The sequence below is a fragment of the Ixodes scapularis genome, unplaced genomic scaffold, assembly GCF_016920785.2.
Source record: "Ixodes scapularis isolate PalLabHiFi unplaced genomic scaffold, ASM1692078v2 PGA_scaffold10__122_contigs__length_95168666, whole genome shotgun sequence".
Classification (NCBI taxonomy): domain Eukaryota; kingdom Metazoa; phylum Arthropoda; class Arachnida; order Ixodida; family Ixodidae; genus Ixodes; species Ixodes scapularis.
Window position 1 is genome coordinate 71,371,100 of NW_024609836.1, and position 20,417 is coordinate 71,391,516.

Sequence of the window (20,417 nt, forward strand, 5' to 3'; positions counted from 1 at the left end):
GACGGATTTAACATAAAATGAATCCTGTAGAGATGGCCAACTATACCCAAAGGAGTGAATTTACATATCTTGCTATATAAAATATTTTTTCTTTAATCTCGAGTTAAAAAAGAATGAGTCGTGCATGATGGAGCGCAGGTTGTAAGGGCATCTCTGCCTAACATAGTATACTCTTGCATAACAGTTTAATTTTGAAACTTTTACTACAATGTAGATATACACATTCACAAACTTTTCATTTATTTTCGAATACAGTCGGCACAGGTGCACCATCCCGCTTTGAATGTATGCTTTACTTCCAAGCACGCAATTACGATATTCATAGTTTTCCAAGTGTTTATCGCAGCGGGTTACCCCATTGAGTGTGCTTCTTACCAAGCACCGGTGCGCTGCGGAGGAGTAACACCCGCGGAGCTCGCTTCTGTGGATATTACTTCTCCGCAGCGCACCGGTGCTTGGTAAGAAGCGCACTCAACGGGGTTAACCCGCCGCAGTCAGCACTTCGAAAAACGCGAATAGTGCAGTTATTTTCGGAGTGAATATTGAATAGTGTACTATTCGTAACTACTATTTCAAATATTGAATATTCGCACAACTCTAAAAAATTTCCACTTTCTGAGCTTTACATACGTCGTCTAGAAGCTCGGGCTACATCGTTTTGCTCCGTCATAGACCGTTGAAACGGTCCGCGACGGACGGTGTTCTGGAAGAGAACGCCGTTTTTGGTGTTTTCAGATGAAGCTTCGTATAATTGCCAACAACAATTTCAAGTGCCAGGACAGCTGAAGTGCAGTTACTCCGAAGCGTGGCTTTTTCAGTCGCTCCGGGCGTACCCTTCCAGACGCTCGAATTTTCGAAGCAGAAGGATGTGCCAAGATTGTATGTTTTCAGTTGACTCGCTCGCTGATAAATGGCACCACAAAAATCTTGTCATTAAAACTCCGGACATTTCGACTTACCCAAGTGGTGCCGTCGTTTGATCGCGCTGCGGATGCCTCCATTGGTTGTCTGCGACGGGTCCTCATTTTTGGCTTGTGGCGCATCCCACGTGTGTGGATACTTTCCCCGGCAGTGCACGTCATAGAGCAAACGTCCACAAATATCCCATAGACGCGAATATTCTCGTTTGTGCCGGGTTGGTTCGTTCTACAGCTGGCGCCTTTTCTTGCAGGGCAAAGCGGCCACCACTCCAAGCATGGTGTCGAGCGGATACGGGTCCCAGGCCCTGTCGTCAACGCCGCTGTCCAGCGAAGACTCCGGCTCGCTGCGGAGCGTCGGAGGAGGGGAGGAGCCGGGAAGTCCGGAAGTCCCTGATGCAAAGCCCGTGCCGGCCGCAGAGAGCCACGCCGCTTCCGTCAGGTGGGTGACACCCACGCTTGTTATCTTTGGTGCTTGCCTCCTCGAGGTTGCAAGAGGGCAAGTAGTTTCTTATGTGCTAGAAAGTCTAAGAATGGTATTTGTGAGAAAGTTGTGCAGTAAAATGCCGACCAAGCGCCCCTTCAGATGTTGGAAAAAATCACAAAAAGATGGGGAGGGTACTTGTTAGGTCCGAGAGCAGAAAAGCGGTATGGGCACATGGTAGGGTAGACCCTTCTTTGATCCGACGGAACGGTAGAGGAGCAGTATAGGAGTTTGGTGGAACCCCCACTTTTTAGCTAGCCATGCCACTTTCGTCGGGCCTGCTTCGTGCCAGCGCTCCCGCATCGAGCATTACCGCTTCGCACTGGCGTATGCTTGCAAGGTTTCACCACCTTACACCGACTTCTTGGAGAAGCAGTTGGCACGGAGGAACACCTCGCTTAGTTTAGTGGGCTCAGAAATTTTTCAAGGTGGCCACTTGATATGTCCTTCACGTATAGTATATTTCAAATGTTTCCAAAGTAGGCGCCGGCATTCAGTGCAACGTGGGCGCATGCTCGGTATTTGACTGTGGTCACATAGTCATTAACGTCATACTCCTTTTTGTGGCCTTTCAGCAAAAACGCTTGCGACGAGCACCACGCAGAACGGGCGGCAACGGACGGAGGAACCCAGGTGCCGACGGATACCGTCCCAAGAGTCGGAGAGGCATTAGTCGAGGATCTACCGGCAGTTCCTGATACGTGTGCGACCGAACCTAGTCCAGAGCCGACGACCGAGCGAGAAGTCGTCGGGCAAGAGGATGCGCCGGTAGTCGTGGAGCCCCCCGGGTCGCCACAGGACACTCCTGCCATCGGTCTGGTGAGTTGTCTGCCTGGCAACATAGGCAGGACCTACGAGGCAAAGGTATTCAGTTAATGTGAATACCTCTGAACCGCACGATAGGAAGGGCTGGTGCACACGTTTGCGTTCGAGTTTGATCGAATGCGTTGCGCCCACTCGTGACAGACTGGGACGAGAAAACAAGCTGGCACACTGGTGCCATCTATCGGATACGAATGGAACATCCCCGATCTGTATGTACAGTAGGCTCGCAATCATTCAAACTCTAATATTTCATACTTCTGGTTAATTCGAACAAATTCCAAAACTTTTGATGTCTTGCTATGTTTTTAGTGGACATGTAAGCCGCCCCATTCGAACGGCGTTTTCGTGTAAGGGCAGGGTTCACACTTGCGGATCCGCAGGCGAATCCGCGGAGATGTTGACGCCAGGAGCAATGACGGAATATTCGACTGTGGTGCAATCGGTCCGGGACCGATCTTTCCCGCGCAAAAACCGTTCCCACGCCGCCGCAGCCAATCGGAACGCAGGAAGGAAATGGCGTGTGCCCACAGCACATCCCGACCCAACTTGCCCGAGTTTTTAGGGCTGCCGCCGGAGTTGTCGAAGTTCCCAATTGCGAAAACAGCGCCGCCTCGCTCGTATCGTCGTGTCTGCAAAAAAAAAAACAGCAAAAAAAAAAAACAAGGAGTCTAAATTATTTTACTTTGTTTGACAAGAGGCATCTTAACGACGAAGACAGTGTCCACAAAAGAGGTCTATGGAATAAAAAAGATTGCTGCATGTGGTTCATACGCATATTGTCTCATTTGCTCCTTTTCTTATTGTTGCCTTCTCGTATCGCCGAGAGAATGTTGGGTATTTTCTCGGCACTGCGGGTTGGCGTTAACTGCAAGAGAAAGTCTGCTAGAGCATTTTTTCGAACTCCACTCGAAAAAGGGGCAGTCTTCTCAAATATCCTCGAGAGACCGGAGCCTGACAAGTGCGACGGGTTGCGACTAGTGGGAACAGAGCCATCTTTTTCCGGCTTGTAAATTTGGTCAGCGGCGAGAGATTTTTCCGCAAATGGGATCGCGCCATAATTCATACTTTTTGTTCTTGCGGCCCCATTGAGCACGCTTTTTACCGTGCACCGGTGAACTGCAGAAATGCAACGCCTCCCTCCCCCCCCCCCCCCCCTCCCACCACCCCGGTACTCGCTTCCTTGTGTGTTGCTTTTCCACCGTGCACTGGTGCTTGGTAAGAAGCACGCTCATTGGTGCTAATAGTTAACAATAGACACCATTTTGTGAGGATGAATAAACTTCAAATCAGATCAAATCAAATCAAATCAGTTTATTTTCACCTTATACAAAGAAGATGAAGGAGCTGTGGAAAAAAGCCACAGCATTGCAGCTTGACGAGTCCACAGACCCTTAATATTGGCAGCTAAGGAGCATTGTGCTAAAGTATTCGTAAAGTATTCGTATTTTCACCTTGTCTCGTACATTTCACCAATGTTTCATGTATGACGTACCTGCTCATGATGAGTAGGCCTGTGTAGAGGAAATCATCAAATATCAGTTTCGTATGCATAGCCATCCGTATAACAAATCATAAATTTAACTTGCATCATATTTAGATGAATTTCTGATCATTCGAACAAAATTTGTGGCGTCCTGGGGTTTGAATTAATAAGATTCTACCATAGTATATTTCCTAATCTTTTGCACATTATTGTTTTACCGTGGCCTCGAGATAGTTTTGACGTTGCTCTAAGCCAGGGGCTCTCAAACTTTCCAATCTCGAAGAACCCATATCTGCCTAAAATGGCAGCCGAGAACCCCCTGCCAGTCTCACCATTGATGGGGAAAAAGGCAGCACAAAAGTGTAAACAATAATAAGCACGCATGGAGATGTTTGGCTCATAGTTAGGCTTTTATGGGAGGCTCAGATCTACTAAAATAGTAACTAAACTGGGAAAACGCTTTGCCTATAAGCAGGAGCAGTCAATAAAATGTGGAAGCTCAGGGAATTTGTGAGGATATTCTGGGGATCCTCTGTGCTCCCATGAACCCAGTTTGAGAACCCTTCCTTAGTAGCACACTTAGTTCTGTTATGTCCTTAGGATGTCCTCACGTTCTAAGGATGTCCCGTGGACGTTCATAGGACATCCCAGAACGTTAGGACATCGTAAGGATATTTCCCAGAACTAAGTGTGCTACTAGGGTTGCTATAAGCAACTACTCCTCATAAATAGTGTATAGATTTGATGTTGCGTATACCGCAACACCACCAGTCTGGTTATACGCCGATCGGAACTGTTCCAGGGCTGCTCAACAGGTGGTGCCAGTGTGCCGGCTTGTCCTCTAGAGACCCTAGATTTAAAAAAGGAAGTAACTTAAACCACGAGGAGCGTTGCCAACGTAACTGTGGACACCGCCGACCATCCGCAAGTGTGCATGCACCGCATTGTCGAGTGATGAGGAGGAAAACAGGCAGAGAGGCCGAGGCATATGTAGACGGTTTCGTCGCCTCCTCGCAGCTTGTATTGCAAACGTGGCCCTTTAACCATGTGACCTTGATCGAGCAGTTGGAAGCCCTCCGAAATATGGGCTCTCTAGCATTCTCACATCTCAAGCTGTGAGAAGCACTCGTGACGCACTCAAATGCAAATGTGCGAACCGACCTTAAACGTCCGCGCCAACGTCGTCGACGCAGACGGCGGTGCAGCGGAGGCCGCAGACGTCGTCCCCGCGTTCCACTCAGCAGCGGCAGTCCTACCCGGCTGCCGTCGCAGCGAGCAACGCAAAGCCGGCCGGTCTGGCGCCCAACCTCGGCCTCCCGCGATCGGACTCCCCCGCCGACGGCGCTAGCCAGAGTTCGTCCTCGTCGGAGGAAAGCCTCTCTGTCAGTGCCGCCAGCGACGATGCAATCGGTGAGTTGAGAGATGCTGGTCCCGAACATATCTGTCATTTCTCGTCCAATTAATGTTAGGTTCTCATACCTACTGTAATTCTGGTGCTAGGCACTAATACTGTGAGGTGGTTCTTTTTTTTTAATCTTTTGTAAGTTCTCAAGACACTCTCAACTTTATCACAAATGTTTCTTCCCAACTTTCTTTTACTGCACGCCCATAAACTATGACACAATATTTGTCTGCATATTTTCCAAACAGTAGATAGTGGAACAAAACCATTTGTATAATTTTATTAGCATTCTAAAAAGTTATCTCTAGAAATAAGTCAATAAAGGCATTGCCAATTAAAAAAACACCTTGTAATTAATATTTTTCAGGAATGTTAGCCTTATTGCACTCCTTGATTTATGGGATCTCCAGCTCTGAAAAAGATATTCTGATCCAAATTCTAGATCCAAAGATAATCATGATCAAAACTTTCTGTTGTGAGGAAAACATTAATTCCGAGGAAACAGGAAAAGCTTTCTGAAACCCGCTTGTAAACAGTTCGGATACGAATTTTGGGTCAATGTAACTAGGATGGTGATCAATAAGTTTTAATGTGAAAGAATTAACTGGTCTAATAAAGCGAGACAACGTCATCAGCTTTAAAGCCGCGCCAAACGGCAGCGAAACTCCCCTCTCCCAATGGAGCCAAATGAAGCAGCGATCTGAAGGCTTCCAGCTTTGAAGCCATGCAAAAAGCCACAGAAAATGGCAGCTTAATTCACCTCTCCAAAAGGAGTGAAGTGAAGCCAAAATTTGATTGATAGGCTCCCATTGGCTGGCGCGCGTCATAGTTTCAAGGAATGAGGATCCCATTGGCTAGCGCGCGTCAGTTGCATGGAGCACCACCCCATGGTGCTGCGGGCCCACGCCGCAGCGCACTGGTAAAAGGAAGCAGCTGGCTGCGCCCAGAGTCCACTCAGGCAGACTTGGAAGCGGCGGCGCGGTCACTTCACGAGAGCGAGCGCTCGGCCTTCTCACATCAGTATGCCACACACAGACTAAGGGAGTGGAAGAACAACATTCATGCTTTCGCATTCACGACTCATAAGAAGTGCTTAGGTGTAATTTGAGGCTTTTTTCCTCCTAGGCTGTAACGTTTTTACTCAGTGATGGAATTGGAATATGTTTTTCGGCATTGTCCCCACCGGCGGCGATGTACTCTGCTACCGGCGCTCTACTCTCCGCGTGCCGTCGTAGACGTTTCAGGGCAGCTGTTGACGAGACCTCTAGGAGCTGCAGTTCCAAAATGTTTTGTTTCATTCACCCTACAGCCCAGACTTGGCACCATCAGTCTTTTGTCTTCTTTCAAGGTAGAGGAATATCTGAAGGGTACACTGTTTGCATGCGACAACGTGGTTACCGACGCAGTGCGCTGTCGGTGTCGTCAACAGCTGCCCTCAATCATCTGTGACAGACGGTGGAGAGTAGTGCACCAGTAGCAGAAGTGCATCGCCGCCTTTGGGGACCATATTCAAAATTCCTGTGCTCTTGGGAAAGAGGAGATTTCAAGCTTTCTTTTGAATGTAACATCTTTCAATTCCATCACACAATAAAAAAAGTTCCAGCCTAAGAGGTAAAAATTTTTTATCACTCTTCGTATATAAAAGTGCACTTCTTGAGTTTAGTAATTAGAGCATACATTTTTTGCGACAGACGAAAAAGAAAAGGTATGTTTTAGAAAATTCTCTTTGCATGATTTTCTCTCTTCAAGACCAGTGTCTGCTCCTGAACATATGGTTGGTGTTGAGGCTGTGTGTCCCCAAAGCACCATATCCTGAAGTGTCTGCTAGGTTTGAAAAGAGGAATAGAATTGGTTACTGGCTCCGTTATACATTTTCCTCGACACCCCTCCGTTTCCCCTGGCAGACGCGACCTCTACGCTGGAGTGGACGGCGCCCCCATGGCTGGTGGTGGGGGAGAGCGTGATGATCAGCCCGTACAACAAGACCGGGGCCGTGGCCTTCATCGGACGCACCCAGTTCTCCCCGGGGCTCTGGGTCGGTGTCGAGCTGGACACGCCCACGGGTGAGTCGTGCTGCCGGCGTAATCCAACACTCAGTTCACTCGCTTGCTGCTCCGAAGCGTTCAACACAATGTTTAGTGTCCGGCACGAGGTACAAGCTCTTTTTACTTGTCTTTTACAAACTGTACATGGGTACAAGATGTGATGACATCAAAGGTTGACCCGGGTAGATAAGGGAGCTCCGCCCGAATGCCGGAGTTTATGCATAACCGAGTGGCTTAGGGCAGGCATGGATCAGCGGTGTCCCTCACATTTGGGAGGACTGGCTTTCGCTTTTGTAGAGTCAAGTCGATAGCCTTCTGTCAGCCAGAACATGCAGCCGGATGTGAAGTGTCGCAGTCACGACCATTTGCACCTTGTATAACGAAACATTCGGTTCTTATCGTAGTGGTTGCTCTAATACACTGGAAGCGTAGGGAACTCGTTGTGGCTTTCCTTTTGCAATGCTAACAGGCATCTTTGCAGTGGATTAGTCTGCTCCACACCACCGCTGTCCGTCCACCTTCTCTCTTTGGAAAAACGCAGACAGGTAGCCCACCCTTAGAAATGAGGTAGCTTACCTAGGTTTAGGTAATTTGTGCAATATGGTAGGCAGTATGACTTTTGACTACAGTAGCTTTTTTCTCTTTGACAACTTAGAATAATAAACAAAGCTCCTTCTCTGTCCTTCCACTATTATACTCGAACGTGCAGTCCAAAGCAGCTGATGTTTGTACGAGTCGACGAGGCAGCAAGCCAATATTCTTTTTTTTCTGGTTCTTCTGGTCTCTCGTTGAACATTAGCCCACTTTTTACTTCAGTTGACCTTCTTGGGGGGGTGGGCCACCTTTAGGAATTTTCCTATTTCTTTTCTCTAAAATGCATTAAATCTATCAGGCAAAAAAAAAATTAAAAATTAACCCGTTTTTAGGGCATTGTAGGAGAGCCATAAAAGGATATCATACATGTGCTCCTTATGGCTCCAAGCCCCGTCTGTCTTTTAGTCTGTAAGGCACATCGCTGGTCTGTGTGATGCCGTACCACCGGCCCTGCCTGTCTTAGTCTACGATGTGCCTGTGCCTTACCGCCGGCCTCAGCTGTCTTTTAAGTTGACTGTGCGACTCTTCCGTTGGACGCCCGTCTCACCGAACGGTCTCTGTTGCCTCGGCAGGGCGCAACGACGGCTCGGTGAGCGGGGTCAAGTACTTTGAGTGCAAGCCCAAGTACGGGGTGTTTGTGCGGCCGGACAAGCTGGTGCTGGACAAGCGGGGGCGCATGGTGCGCCAGAGCCGGGCATCGGCCGCTGCCGCCCTCCAGCCGACCTCTCGAGGTGAGGCCATTTCCCAGACTGTCGGGCCAAGCGCTATGCTCTTTGTCACCTCAACACTTTCTGCTAGCATGCCAACGCAAAGCAGTGAAGCTCGGCGCTTATGCACCCATGCGAAGGGGTGAAGCTTGTCATTAGAGCACTGTTGCAAAACTGTGAAGCTGGGCACGTGCGCGCTTTTGAAGCAGTAAAGCTTGACACTGAGCTTCTAGTGCAGTGGTTCTCAAATGAGGGTTCGCGGATCCTTTGGGGTCCGCGAAGGCATTCTAGGGGTCCGCGAAGCCCTGCTTCATCAGTCAACGCGGAAATAAAAAACAATTTTTTTTCAGGTTGAGAAGAAATATTTTAATTTTCGGGTTCATTTGCTCGTGTATATGTCAATAAGAGAAGTTTACTTCACACTAGCCCTTAGTTATATCCATCTATTAAATCAATATTATATTTAACGTACCATCTTTCCCCTTTCCTCACCAGAAACGAGGTCCTTCATCATCTCCGCCGATCCAGAAGGGGTCCGCGAAACATCCATGGTTGAGAACCACTGTTCTAGTGCAAAGCGGTTAAGCTTGACATCGGTCTACTGGTGCAAAGCAGTGAACCTTTAAGCAGGTGCACCCCTGCGAAGCAGTGAATCTTTACGCCAGAAAGCTAGTGCGAGTCGGTGAAGCTTGACACCGGATCGCTAGTGCAAGGCAGCAAAGCTTGATGGGAGAAATCAAAAAATTTTGAAGGCGTTCGTATTTTTTAAATATTCGAAAAAAACTCGAATACTTTGGACGGAAAAAGCGTGCCGCAAATCGAATCGAACAGCAGACTCTATTCGTGAATTATTCCAAGTTTCAAATGTTCACGCACCTGATCGGCAAGAGCTCGGCCGAACCAAAGCGTCAGCGTGCTCCCGACTCCTCGTTCCAGGATCGGCCAGGGACGACATCATGTCCCGCAGCATGGGCAGCCTCCAGCTGTCCCAGGCCAGCAGGGCGTCCCTGGGCTCGACGGAATTCATCTCCAGACGCAGCAGCGGCCAAGACGCCCTGCGGCCCGCGGCAAAAGCGAGCCCGCGCGGCCACAAGTGAACGCGAGCTTGCCACCCGCCCGCGAGGAACGGCGCGTCTCCCGTCTTTTGGGTGCCCCTCGAACGAACCGCGGTCCCTTCTTGGTTCTGTCTTGGTGGTCGCAAGCTGCCACCCTCTGTTCTTCCAACGGGAATCCGGGGAATCGAGAAGCGTGCGGGGAGGGTTTGACGTCCCCGGTTGTCACCTGTTGTAAATGTTTACGTTTTGTTATTTATCGCGGTGGCGACCCCCACACACACTCCCGCTCAAGGCGTCGGTTTTACTCCAGATTTCTTTTCGTTGCCTGGTTTTGTTTGTTTTTTTGTGCGTGGATTGAGTTGCGAGAGTCAGGGGGACGAGCGGTCCGCCACGCGATCGTTCTCGGAACGTGCGGTACGGATTCGGGAACTTCCGTTTTTAGAAGGTTTTCTCCTTTTCATTTTTTTTACCCGGAAATCCGGCGCATCGTTGCAATCGAGAACCTTCGTGCGGAAACGCCGAGTCCTCGGACGGTGGTGCGTTTCGGTGTGCGTGTGCGTGTGTGTGTGTGTGCGTGCATGTTGTTCCAAAGATTTGCTAGTATTTTTCGTTACAGCCTTTTTGTTTAGTTGTATAGAGAGGTATATTGCATACATATTATATACAAATCTATATACATACAAAACGCGCAGTTCTATCTACACGGATTGCGCGCTAATCTGTACCATGTATATATGTGGGAGAGGAGGATCCAGAAGGTTGTATCGGTGCAAGTTTCAGCTTCCTCTTCGCCGGGTTTCCAGCACGTTGTTTTCAAGGCACCGGTGCGGTGTGACGCGGATCGAGTGGTGCAAAGAGCCGAGCGATCCGTCCCGGTTTTTATCAACAGTCGTCCGAGTGGATACATCTTTTTTTTTTTTTTGGCAAGTTAACTCGGCATTTATTTCCTTAGCTAGGTATGTTCGACATACCGAGGTGCACTTACGGTGGCTACGAAATTCAGCGACGCTCAGGTCTACTGTACGGCGACATGCCCGAGGGTTTTGTTTAGTCGCTGTCATTCCCCCAGAGATAGCCCAGGGAAACGTTGGAATGAATTACGAAATCTCGACAGGTCTCTGCTCGTCCATGGTGACGCAGCATGTGTTGCTGTGCTCCGTTTAGCCTTACGACGGATTGCAGCGGACGTTACGAATCATTGCAGCCAACCCAATGCTACGAACGTGTCACGTGACTGTACGCGTCCCACAAATCCCCGTGCCTCTCTCGTAGATCACGTGACGCTTGCGCGGCGTCGGATTGGCTCCGACGGCTCGTAGCGCCCTTTGCAGTATGTCGTAAGATGAAACAGACTTGTAGAATGGATGAGCACTTGCGTCCGCTTTATCGAAGCAACTGCAGTTTCAAATCCGCGAAGAACACCGCTGTCATCTCATGGACTTGTACGGTACAGATTGGAACAAAGTTATCCGTAAATGTTGCCTAACACTACCCAGTATTTTTATTTTTTTAATTTTTTGAGTCAGCATTTTCAGAAGCGGTAACAAAATAGAAAATTAGACCCGAAGGAGAGTGTAGGCTGTCACCGTCAATAAATGCGCTACCTTTTGGGGCATGATAGTAGTACTTCGTCGTTCTGCTGCATTTGATGCTTTGGGACAAGATACTTTGAGGATGTTCCTTTTTTTTCTGTTTTGCTTTTTTATTTTTTTATTAAACAAATGAGTTTTACGTAGTGGTGCGTAACCAGAGCAATAGGAAGGACATTAGCAATACCGAGAGTGTGGTGCCTGGAATGGTTCCCCAACCGGCGTGTTTACCGCGTCCAAAAAAGTCTTCGCCAGGACCAGGACATTCGACAGAGCAACACTCCGGCTTTTGCGACGTCATTTTTGCCACTTCGGGACCGCTTTCGGTGCACGGATGGAGTGGGACGCTAGACACGCCGGTCAAAGATGCTTTCCAGGCACCCTATTGAGAGTCATTGATATAGTATACATATATATATCTGAGGCAGTGGATCGAGTATTCAGTGCTTGCACGGTTATGGGTCCCTATCGAAACTGGCATTGGGGTAATCACGAAATGCGCATATTGCATTCCATAGCTGAAACATTCCATGAGTAGTGCTCACGTTTGTAAGCACTTCCAAGACTTTTCACTCCCAACGGCGATCTCCAGAAGAAGATTGGGAAAGGTTTGAGGGGGGCCCGTTTATACCACTGCCCACAAAGCACCAGTCCCCGAGTAACGCATTGTCCGCAGTCTGTCGTTATTCCAGTGTATTTCGAGCGATTTCATTTTTCGCTCGACGGGGGAAGGGTTATGGCAGCCAGAGCTTAGTCTTTGCTAAGCTTTCGGGACTGCCGTCCGACGTTTCTCACACTGGTTGTGCGTGTTGATTGGCCCTGGTTGCTGTTCCGGGTTCAAGTGGCGGGCCTTTTGTCGTCGCTGACACAAACAACATCTTGTCTGTTCTGCGTGCAAGGGACAGCCTGTTTGACCTCTCAGGCACCGTTGAGGGCCCTTTGTGATTTAAAGTACCGTGACTAGGACACTTAAAGCTTTGGATTTGACTTTGGCTTTTTGTGCACACCACCATTCGCATGCCCAGTCTCGCTCGGTGAACATAGGAGCGTACGTTCCTGCAGACACAGTAGGAAACACCCGACTGGCAACCCTTTTAAAATTCGATCGCCGACACGCGGCAAAGAGAAACGCGTTTGCCAACGATGCCAAGTGGTATTAACTGGCAAGTGTTACCGTGGTGCCGGCAGTGTGCTTTCTTTTCCTGTCTGCATGTCCCCCCCAAAAACTTTAGTGTTTTTTAGATTGCAGAAATAAACTGTGCATTGCCGAACGCTCTTTGCCCGCTTGGCTGTAGCTTTAGCGGTCCGAACTAGGTGCTAAAGGGGCCCGTTTTTGCCCGTTTTCGGTAACTGACCCCATTCAGCTCCACATATTAAAAAGCTCCGTCGACCACCATTTTCACATTTAAATTTTCAGAAAATGATGTCTAACTTTTTACATAGATAACGGTTAGTCCTGGAACTCTGGCGTTTGGTTCGAACCGCTAGCACCACATTTGGGCAGAAAATGAGCGCTCATTTGATGCATAGTTCATTTTTGCGGAGAAAAAAATAACCCTGTACATTTTAAGGGGGGACACCCCATAGAATTGGTCGACCCTTCGTTTAAGGAGACTAAATCCTGAGGAAACACACATCTTGGGATGAATGTAGCAATGGAGAGCCATTTGCTGTCCTCGGTGCAGAAGACAGTCTTTTCAGTGTGTTGCGCAGGTGCAAGAATTGTCCGCAGTCTTAAAGACAAGATCAGCTTCGCGTTCTGGGCACTACGAGCCCTCGAGCCTCGTGTCCGGACCCCATACGGGTGCCGGACCTTTCTCCGCCGAAGGAAGCTTTGCCCCCAAGTCGACTCTTAGAGTCTCGTAGCCAATTGCATAGCCGTCCCGTTCTCTGTAAACGTAGCAGAGCCCCCCCCGACTGCGACGTCCATTAAACGTCGACTACCCCGTGTGCGGCAGGAACTTAGTCCCAACCTCCAGTAAACAGTCTAAAAGTGAGAAAGACGCACCACGCCGTTGTTTGTGAGCTTGCATCGCATCCCTCTTTTTTTCTTTTTTTTTTTCGTTTGGTGGCATGCACAGTGCTAGTCTAGAGGTGCTCGAGCATAGCTTCAGCTTTTTTGAGCTTGTCTCGAAATTGGGTCACGGCAGGATGAAAACAATCAAGTTACGTGTGGTCGTCTCGCCCCCTGACCGCTTTCCGCTGCAGGGTCTCTCTCTTTTTCGTTGTTTTGTTGCCGTCTGCACGATGTCCGAAGCGTAACTGCCCGACGGCAAGTCCGGTAGGAGTGGCGTCCGTCTCTGCCCCGATTCCAGACGGGGGGGAGAGAGGTCCATACGGTTGTTTCTCGGGGGGAGGGGGGGGTCGGTTCCCCCTTCCCCCTCCTCCGTGTGAGTCTTTTGTGCGAGTCGAGTGACAGTGTGTGCGTGCGAGCATGAATGAACTCGGGGGCCCCGTTGTATCTAAAAAAGGATCTTATTCCTCTGGTGTTGCTTTGGGGAGACTAAATGTGTGCGTGACAACACGTCTGTACCGTTGGCCAAACGTTGCCACTATGCTACTTTTGCCGCGTTATAGATATAGAATAAAGATATCTGCAATGTAGCGAAAGAACCTCACTGTTTGTGCTATCTTTTCTTGGTTTGTCCTTTGTGGCCTAATTACACTATGTCTAAAGTTGAACAACTTGTATGTCGCAGACATGCTGGATGTACCAAGTTGGCAATCGACGGCGCACACAAATTTTGTGAGTAAGGTAGTGGTATCAAAGCACGACCACAGTTCCAGCAAATTGCTCAGCAAAAAGACGACGCAACAGGGACAAACACATAAATGACCAACAAAGACCAGTTAGCAAAAGGGTTAATGTAATGAATGTGTAAGATTTTGTCTGCGTTTATTTTCACGGCACTTCTCATCTTTTGCACCGTTTATGTAATCAATCCCAAAATTGCCCAAGCCTTCATTTTAACAAGTTCTCGTGTATGCAAGCAGCCTATCAACAGAAGGAACGGCGAGTTTTCAGAATTAAAAAGGTAAGACGGGCCCTGACTTTTGTGTGGTCCCTTTGACTGGACTGTCGGCCACGCCTCAACAAAACTTGCTTATGTATGAACTCGCTCGCTCACCCTCACCTGGAAACCTGAGATTAGCGCTGAATGAATTTTCGAGCCTTAAAAACTTCTGAGTTTGAGTAATGGTGTGAGCTGGAGTATGTGAGTTATTTTTGAAAGTGCTGACCTCTGCTGTCAGCACTGGGAAAACTGGTGAGAAAATTTTGATGACTTGCATTGCAGAAAATGTGTGTGTGGGGGGGATTTTTGTTGCCCTTTTTTGCACACAAACTTGCACAAGGCTTTTGATGATGTCAGATTGCCAAGCTCTTATTGGCTGATTGAAAAAAAAATAGTGGGTGGACCTCAAGGCATCTAGCGTTGAGCCCGGCTACCCACCATCTTTTCAATGGAAGCCAATCTGAGCTCTGCGTCGTTCTGACGTCACCGCAACTCCTGTGCAAGAAGCAGACGACTTGCTGCCCGCATAAAAATTTATCCTTGGAAGACTGCACCACTGTTAAAGGGATACTGAATTGAAATTTGTATTTCGCAAAATAAGGCCGCAAAAGCGTTGAACGGGACTCTACGAACCCTAAAACATCACTCGTACATTGCGCCCTCATTCGGCAAATGAGGGCGCGATCAAGCGGAGGCTATGACGTCGTGGTCCTCCTGGAACATTTGAGAATGAGGGGCAACGGCCTCGCTTTTCTCCCCCCTCACTTCGGTTCACCAGGAGAAAGAATGAGAATCGTGACGTGACACGTCTCGTCAACAGTGTTCGATCCTGCACTTTTCCAAAAATGCGGCGATCTGTTAGAAATATCGCTGTATGAGTGATGTTTTGGGGTTTTGCAGCATCCTGTCTATCCGCTCAGCTTGTTTTATGAGCTTGAAATTTCAGTTCACTATTCCTTTAATGTCGCTCTTGGTGTGGGTCCAAGTATTGGACGGGAGATAGAACTACAGGGGGCGCTTTATCGAGCTTCTTGTCTCCACGGCCCGGTGCTTACTAACACAACAAATAAATTGAGCCTTGCCTAGCCAGGGGCGGATCCAGAATTCCGTTTTGGGGGGGGGCGGAAAATTTGTAAGGCTACTATTCTCCGATTCTTTCTTGTGCACCAGCGGGTCCACCCATGTCAAATTGCCCTCCTAGAAGGGGGAGGGGCAGAGTCTACTTCGTTTGGGGTGGGGTGGGGGGGGGGGGTGGCCGCCCCCGTCGCCCCCCCCCTTGGATCTGCCCCTGCGCCCAGCACGGTCTGGGCGCGAGCATTTGCTCTGACCAGTGCTTTAGTCCAGAGGTATGCAGTTTAGAAAAGCTCATTTTAGCGATTGCCGTCTTACCGACCCGTTCATCGAATCCTTTTATTAAGAAACCTATAGTTTAGAAAAAAAGGCGATGAGTCTCCTTTTAGCGAATTCGGCCGCCGCGAAGCGGCGTGTACGGATGGTTCAGGTGAGTTAACTTTATTGTAATGAGCTGCCACAGACTGCCGCCGTGATGTGGCGAAAACACAGGTGGGCGGTTGTGTTAGCACGCTCCCTAGTGATACGTACACACGTGAAGCAGGGAAGCCTTTTTAGAGTGCGGCTCTTAAGCGCCCATTGCCGGGTTTTGCAGCGTCGGCGTAACTGCACTAAATTTAGTGAGAAAATTGACGCCACGTGACCTTAACACCAGCTCAATTCCCCGCTAAATATACCAGGGAAAACGACGTTGCATGATTTGGTGTCACGTTAGCTATGAACAAATTCAGTTTGTCCGCTAGATTTAGTGAGAAAATTGACGTTGCGTGACCTCCACAGCAATTCAATTCTCCGCTAAATTTAGCGGGGAAAATGAAGTGGCATATTGCCACGCGTGCTGCCGAGCAAGCGCGTGCGTGGCCGAATGGTTACTGTGCTTGACTGTCGCGCGGAAGGTCTAGGTTTGATTCCAGTGAGTGGAATGTTCTTTTATTTATTCTTTCAACTTGGCGTTCTTGTAAGTTCGAGAACATTGTCGCCTGATCGAGTTCTGAATGTTCTACACGCCGAAAGTTCTATGCCAAATGTTCCAGAAACCCACGCGGGTACATAAGGGACTCCGCATGGCGAGCGGAATCAGTCTCGCCCCAGCGTTCAATCCTGCTGTTTCGCCGACATTGACGCCTGCGACACTAGCCTTTATCTGTTTTGTTTTGGGCACAAGTTCGCCCCATTAAACGTTTAGTTTGCTTCAGTTTCATCGCCTCATCAACTATCATTTGTGAAAATATGACTTCGTGTCATATCACCCATGAACAAATTCAGTTTCTCCTCTAGATGTAGTGGGAAAATTGACTTCACATGACCTCAACAGCAATTCAATTCACTGCTAAATTTAGCAGCAAAATTGATGTCGCTGAACCTCAACACCAATTCAGTTTCCTCACTAAATTTAGCTGGGAAAATGACGTCGCGTCTTGGTGTCACGTCACCTATGAACAAAAAATTCAGTTTTGTACGCAAAATTTAGTGAAAAAACTGACATCACGGGGGGGGGGGGGGGGGGGGGGGTACAGAGGAGGAGGGGCATACCCTCCCCCACTCTTCAAGAGCTGCGCTCTCGTTTCGCATTGCAGAGATTTGTAAATGTCTTCAATTTTTTAAAGGAGCTGTGCAACGATATTCAATTGGAATGTTTTTTACTTTACACGAGCTTACTGTCACACCTGGGACTCAAGGATAGTCACACGCAACGCCATTGGCCAAGAAACTCCTTTGTTGCGGTGTAATTTCAAGGACAAAAGCGATCATTTTCATTCAATCTCTCCTTTGCAAAATTTGATGACGTAACTCGGGGATCGCAGTACACCCAAGTGACGATATTTGAATGCGGTTTATAGATAGGACCCGAGCATTGCGTGGGCACTCGACTTGGGCTCGTGACAATTGCTAGCTCGAGAAGCATTCGGGTTGTGACCCGTGTTCAATCGCTGCAACGACGACAACAGCCGAGCCATAACAATGTCTGGAACTCAGCGCGTGTCCTGCGCTTTGCCAACCCCAGCGCATGGCTATGATCAACACTGGCGGCATATAATCGGCTCCAGATCACGTGGCCGCTTGTTCTGGCTGCGAGTTGAGGGGGTGAACGCTGCTCGTTTTTCTTTAATTTTTTTTCTGGGACTTCTATTGCGTGGGGTGAAAAACGAACGCATGTTTCATAGGCCATTAACGTTAGGGATCCGTTTTAAGCGGTATTTGCGCAAATTACAAAAATTGTTGCATCGCTCCTTTAAAGGGCGTTCCTTTTAAAAAAACGGAGTTTCCCTAAATTGAGGCTCCGCTTTTTCTAAGCTGAGCTTCAATAAAATTGGCTCGTTCTCTAAAATGTGCTTCGATGAAATGGCGTCCGATCGATTGCAATAAACCCGTTTTAGTTGCATGAAGGAGTGTGGCCTTCAAATCGTCATCTTCAATTTCTCGGATGAAAAACAAACAAGAAAATACGGTTGGTTGTGCCCACAGCTGCGACCTACCGCTAGAGCTGTGACTGTTCTATCTTTTCCCGATATGGCGGCTCGGGTCAACAGGTCAACGTCATTAAAACACTCAGTTGGGGCACCGTAGTTGGGAAACTCGCTCTTGAAGCACAGACCGCTCACGTCCACCGAGACCAAACTAAAAGCGATAACAGCGCCGCCCTTTAGCGACGAGTCAAAACATAAAAGTTTATTTATATAGCGGCTGCGAAATGGCACTCCGAGATGGCGCCACCGGCCCTTATGCAATTTTTCGGAGTGGCCGCTACGGGAGAAATGGCGACGTTGCGATCGCCTGTTCCGCCTGTTCCAGAGCCGTGTCTGACCTGTTCGGTTGTCGAGTGCCACATAGTCGAGTACGGATCGGAGCAACTTTCTTTTGTTTTCAAAGTAGGCTCTATGGAAATTTCCCAACTGAGTTGTTCTAGTAACGTTGGCTCAAGTCCCACAGGAGGTTGTGCTGCATGGATGCTTATGCAACCATGCAACCTTTACCTTACTAAAAAAATAAATAAAAAAAAAACGGCAATATAGCTTTTTTTGTTTTTTTAATTTTCGACAGGAGAAGGGTTGCGGGGGGGGGGGGGGGGGGTAGACTAAAATGGACTATAGATGGTTGCAAAGTAAAATCATAAAGTGATTTCTGGTTTTTGCGGGTAAAAGTGAAACAGGAACTTGATACTTGAACAAAACGATGATGATGGTGGTTAAGATTGATCGAAGCGCCGCGTTTCGTTTCTTTTGTTAGAAGGGATCGAGAGTAGACCTTGGGGCTCTACGAGATTATCAAACATGTCGTCTGCACAGTTGGCAATGTTGGAAAAGCTAAACTGTTCTTCTGTGATCGTGACACATTGCTCTCGTGCAGAGTAAACCAGTAAATTTGTGAACGTGAACGTCGTAACACAAGCTCTTTCAAAGCAATCAACAAAAAGAAAAATACTTGACGACACTTGTTATGCTCTTGGAATGGAAACATGTCTTGGTTGGGCGGAACGCTGTCGTCGCTCACTAATCAAATCTCCAGCCTCACAAACGAAGTGCTGCTCGAAGGCAGGGAGGAATCAGACGGTATGTGGAACGTTTGCGGTAAACAAGCGCGGCGTCTCACTCAATTCTAACCCATGCTCGCTTCCGCAAAACTTGCATGTCTATCTTTACGAATTCACTAACCCCTCCAACCCGAACGAAACGGAACAGCTCGATACCGTGCATGTTCTTTACCAGATAGGCTATCCACGATCCGTTCGAAAAGCGTCCGCGGTGCTCGGCTACCCGTGTTCCCTTCGAATCGCAGTGTTATGCAACGTGTAACAGGCACGAACCTCGTGCAGTGGTGCGTGCAGCCGGTTTGGTCTGTGACCTCGACATCCAGTCCTTGAAGCTAAGCAAATGCAGGCACCCAGTGACAACGCCATAAAAAGATGTATAGGGGGAAAAAAAAGGGCCGAAGGTTTCTGCGAAAAGCTACTTTTGAAAGCAGATTAGCTAATAGAGGGGAGTGTTGTACAAGGAGCGTCTTTAGCGACTGGAACGAGATAGCCGAGATATGTTGTCACACATGCGTTTTGTAACTTGTGTGACTTCTAAGCAGTCTGGTCTCGTTTCTTGGCGCAGACAGGGTAGCGCAGTTGCAAGTGTCCAAGGGCCGCCTGGAACAGCTGGAAGGCTGCAATGCAACGCTGCGAAAAGAGGTAATTCTTTTACAATTTCCTCACACGGCTGGCTAGCCACCCGTGTTCTGCGAGACAAGTGGTACCCGACGAACAAGAATGGCCGACCTGTTTGGTGGTCCTGGTATTGCTTGAGTGTAGCCACCTCGTGCAGACCCTTAGATACCTTGGGCAGGTTCTACCTACTGCTTGGTCGATCTTGTCTGGACATGAGGAAATGGAAGAAAACGAACCGGCGAATCGGGCCAGTTTGAGTTTGTATTCTTTCGTACCCTCGAGTAAGAACTTTTGCGTGCCCCTTCTATGTTAGGAACTTGTTAGCTTTATCTGACACACACTGCTGAATTTTGCTGCATGGTGGCACGTTGGCCGATACCCTGTCTGATCAGCTTCGGGTTCGCCACAGTTGGTGTTGTTTGCGTGTCTGAACGTTGCAGGGGCCCTGCGGGTTCAATTGAGGCTACATTAAATTAATTTAGCATGGAAGATGCTTAAAGGAATTTGTTTCTACCTGAGGGAACGTCCTGTGTAAGGTAAAAGATATTAGCAAACATTTACATTTGCTAGAGAAATGGTGTGTATGCTACCTCTTTCCATCTTCAGCTCACCTGGAACTACAACAGATCAGAGACGAAGCAAAGGCACAGATTGTTTGGAAAGAATATATACAAAGCAAACATCAAATAGTGACGGTGCAACATGAATACATATATACAGGGATTCTTGGGTAGCCGACCATACAATATTGAAATCTCATTGAGTTACCCCAGAAGATCAGATGTATCTTCAGTCGCAGTTGTCTCAAAGATCATTACCAAGGTCATCATGTTCAATCCTGCCGATCAATCATTGGGAAGGGGTCGTCTCTGCACCACCGGTTGTTGCCTTTCCCATGCAGACCTACGCGTGATGCTTGTTAGGCGTTCGTTTTTCATGCGCAGTGGATATTGATTTTGGGACCTCAGCACGTTGCTATACCACCTGTGTTCTGCAGTTCTCCACGTTTTTGTCCAGAGTAATTATGACCCTGTCACTCTTCAGGTTGCTGTCGCGACTACCCATGACTGCTTTGGGTCAT

At 48.4% G+C, this 20,417-nt stretch overlaps 2 protein-coding genes across 3 annotated transcripts in view; both read left to right on the forward strand.

Annotated features, from left to right (window-relative positions):
• LOC8041513 (kinesin-like protein KIF13A) overlaps positions 1-13,719 on the forward strand; it is a 93,260-nt gene extending 79,541 nt beyond the window's left edge. Inside the window, exons 34-39 of the mRNA XM_029974132.4 lie at positions 1,172-1,359; positions 1,977-2,220; positions 4,903-5,119; positions 7,016-7,174; positions 8,323-8,481; positions 9,394-13,719. Coding sequence (XP_029829992.3) covers positions 1,172-1,359; positions 1,977-2,220; positions 4,903-5,119; positions 7,016-7,174; positions 8,323-8,481; positions 9,394-9,554 — 1,128 coding nt within the window. The 3' untranslated portion in view covers positions 9,555-13,719. The remainder of the gene's footprint in view (positions 1-1,171; positions 1,360-1,976; positions 2,221-4,902; positions 5,120-7,015; positions 7,175-8,322; positions 8,482-9,393) is intronic.
• A 4,690-nt stretch (positions 13,720-18,409) lies between these two features.
• LOC115314982 (thyroid receptor-interacting protein 11) overlaps positions 18,410-20,417 on the forward strand; it is a 56,573-nt gene continuing 54,565 nt past the window's right edge. Inside the window, exons 1-2 of one of the 2 annotated variants that reach the window (XM_042288669.1) lie at positions 18,410-18,737; positions 19,284-19,360. In XM_042288669.1, the coding sequence (XP_042144603.1) occupies positions 18,644-18,737; positions 19,284-19,360 (171 nt within the window). In that variant the 5' untranslated portion in view covers positions 18,410-18,643. The remainder of the gene's footprint in view (positions 18,738-19,283; positions 19,361-20,417) is intronic. The other variant, XM_042288670.1, reaches the window with a different exon arrangement.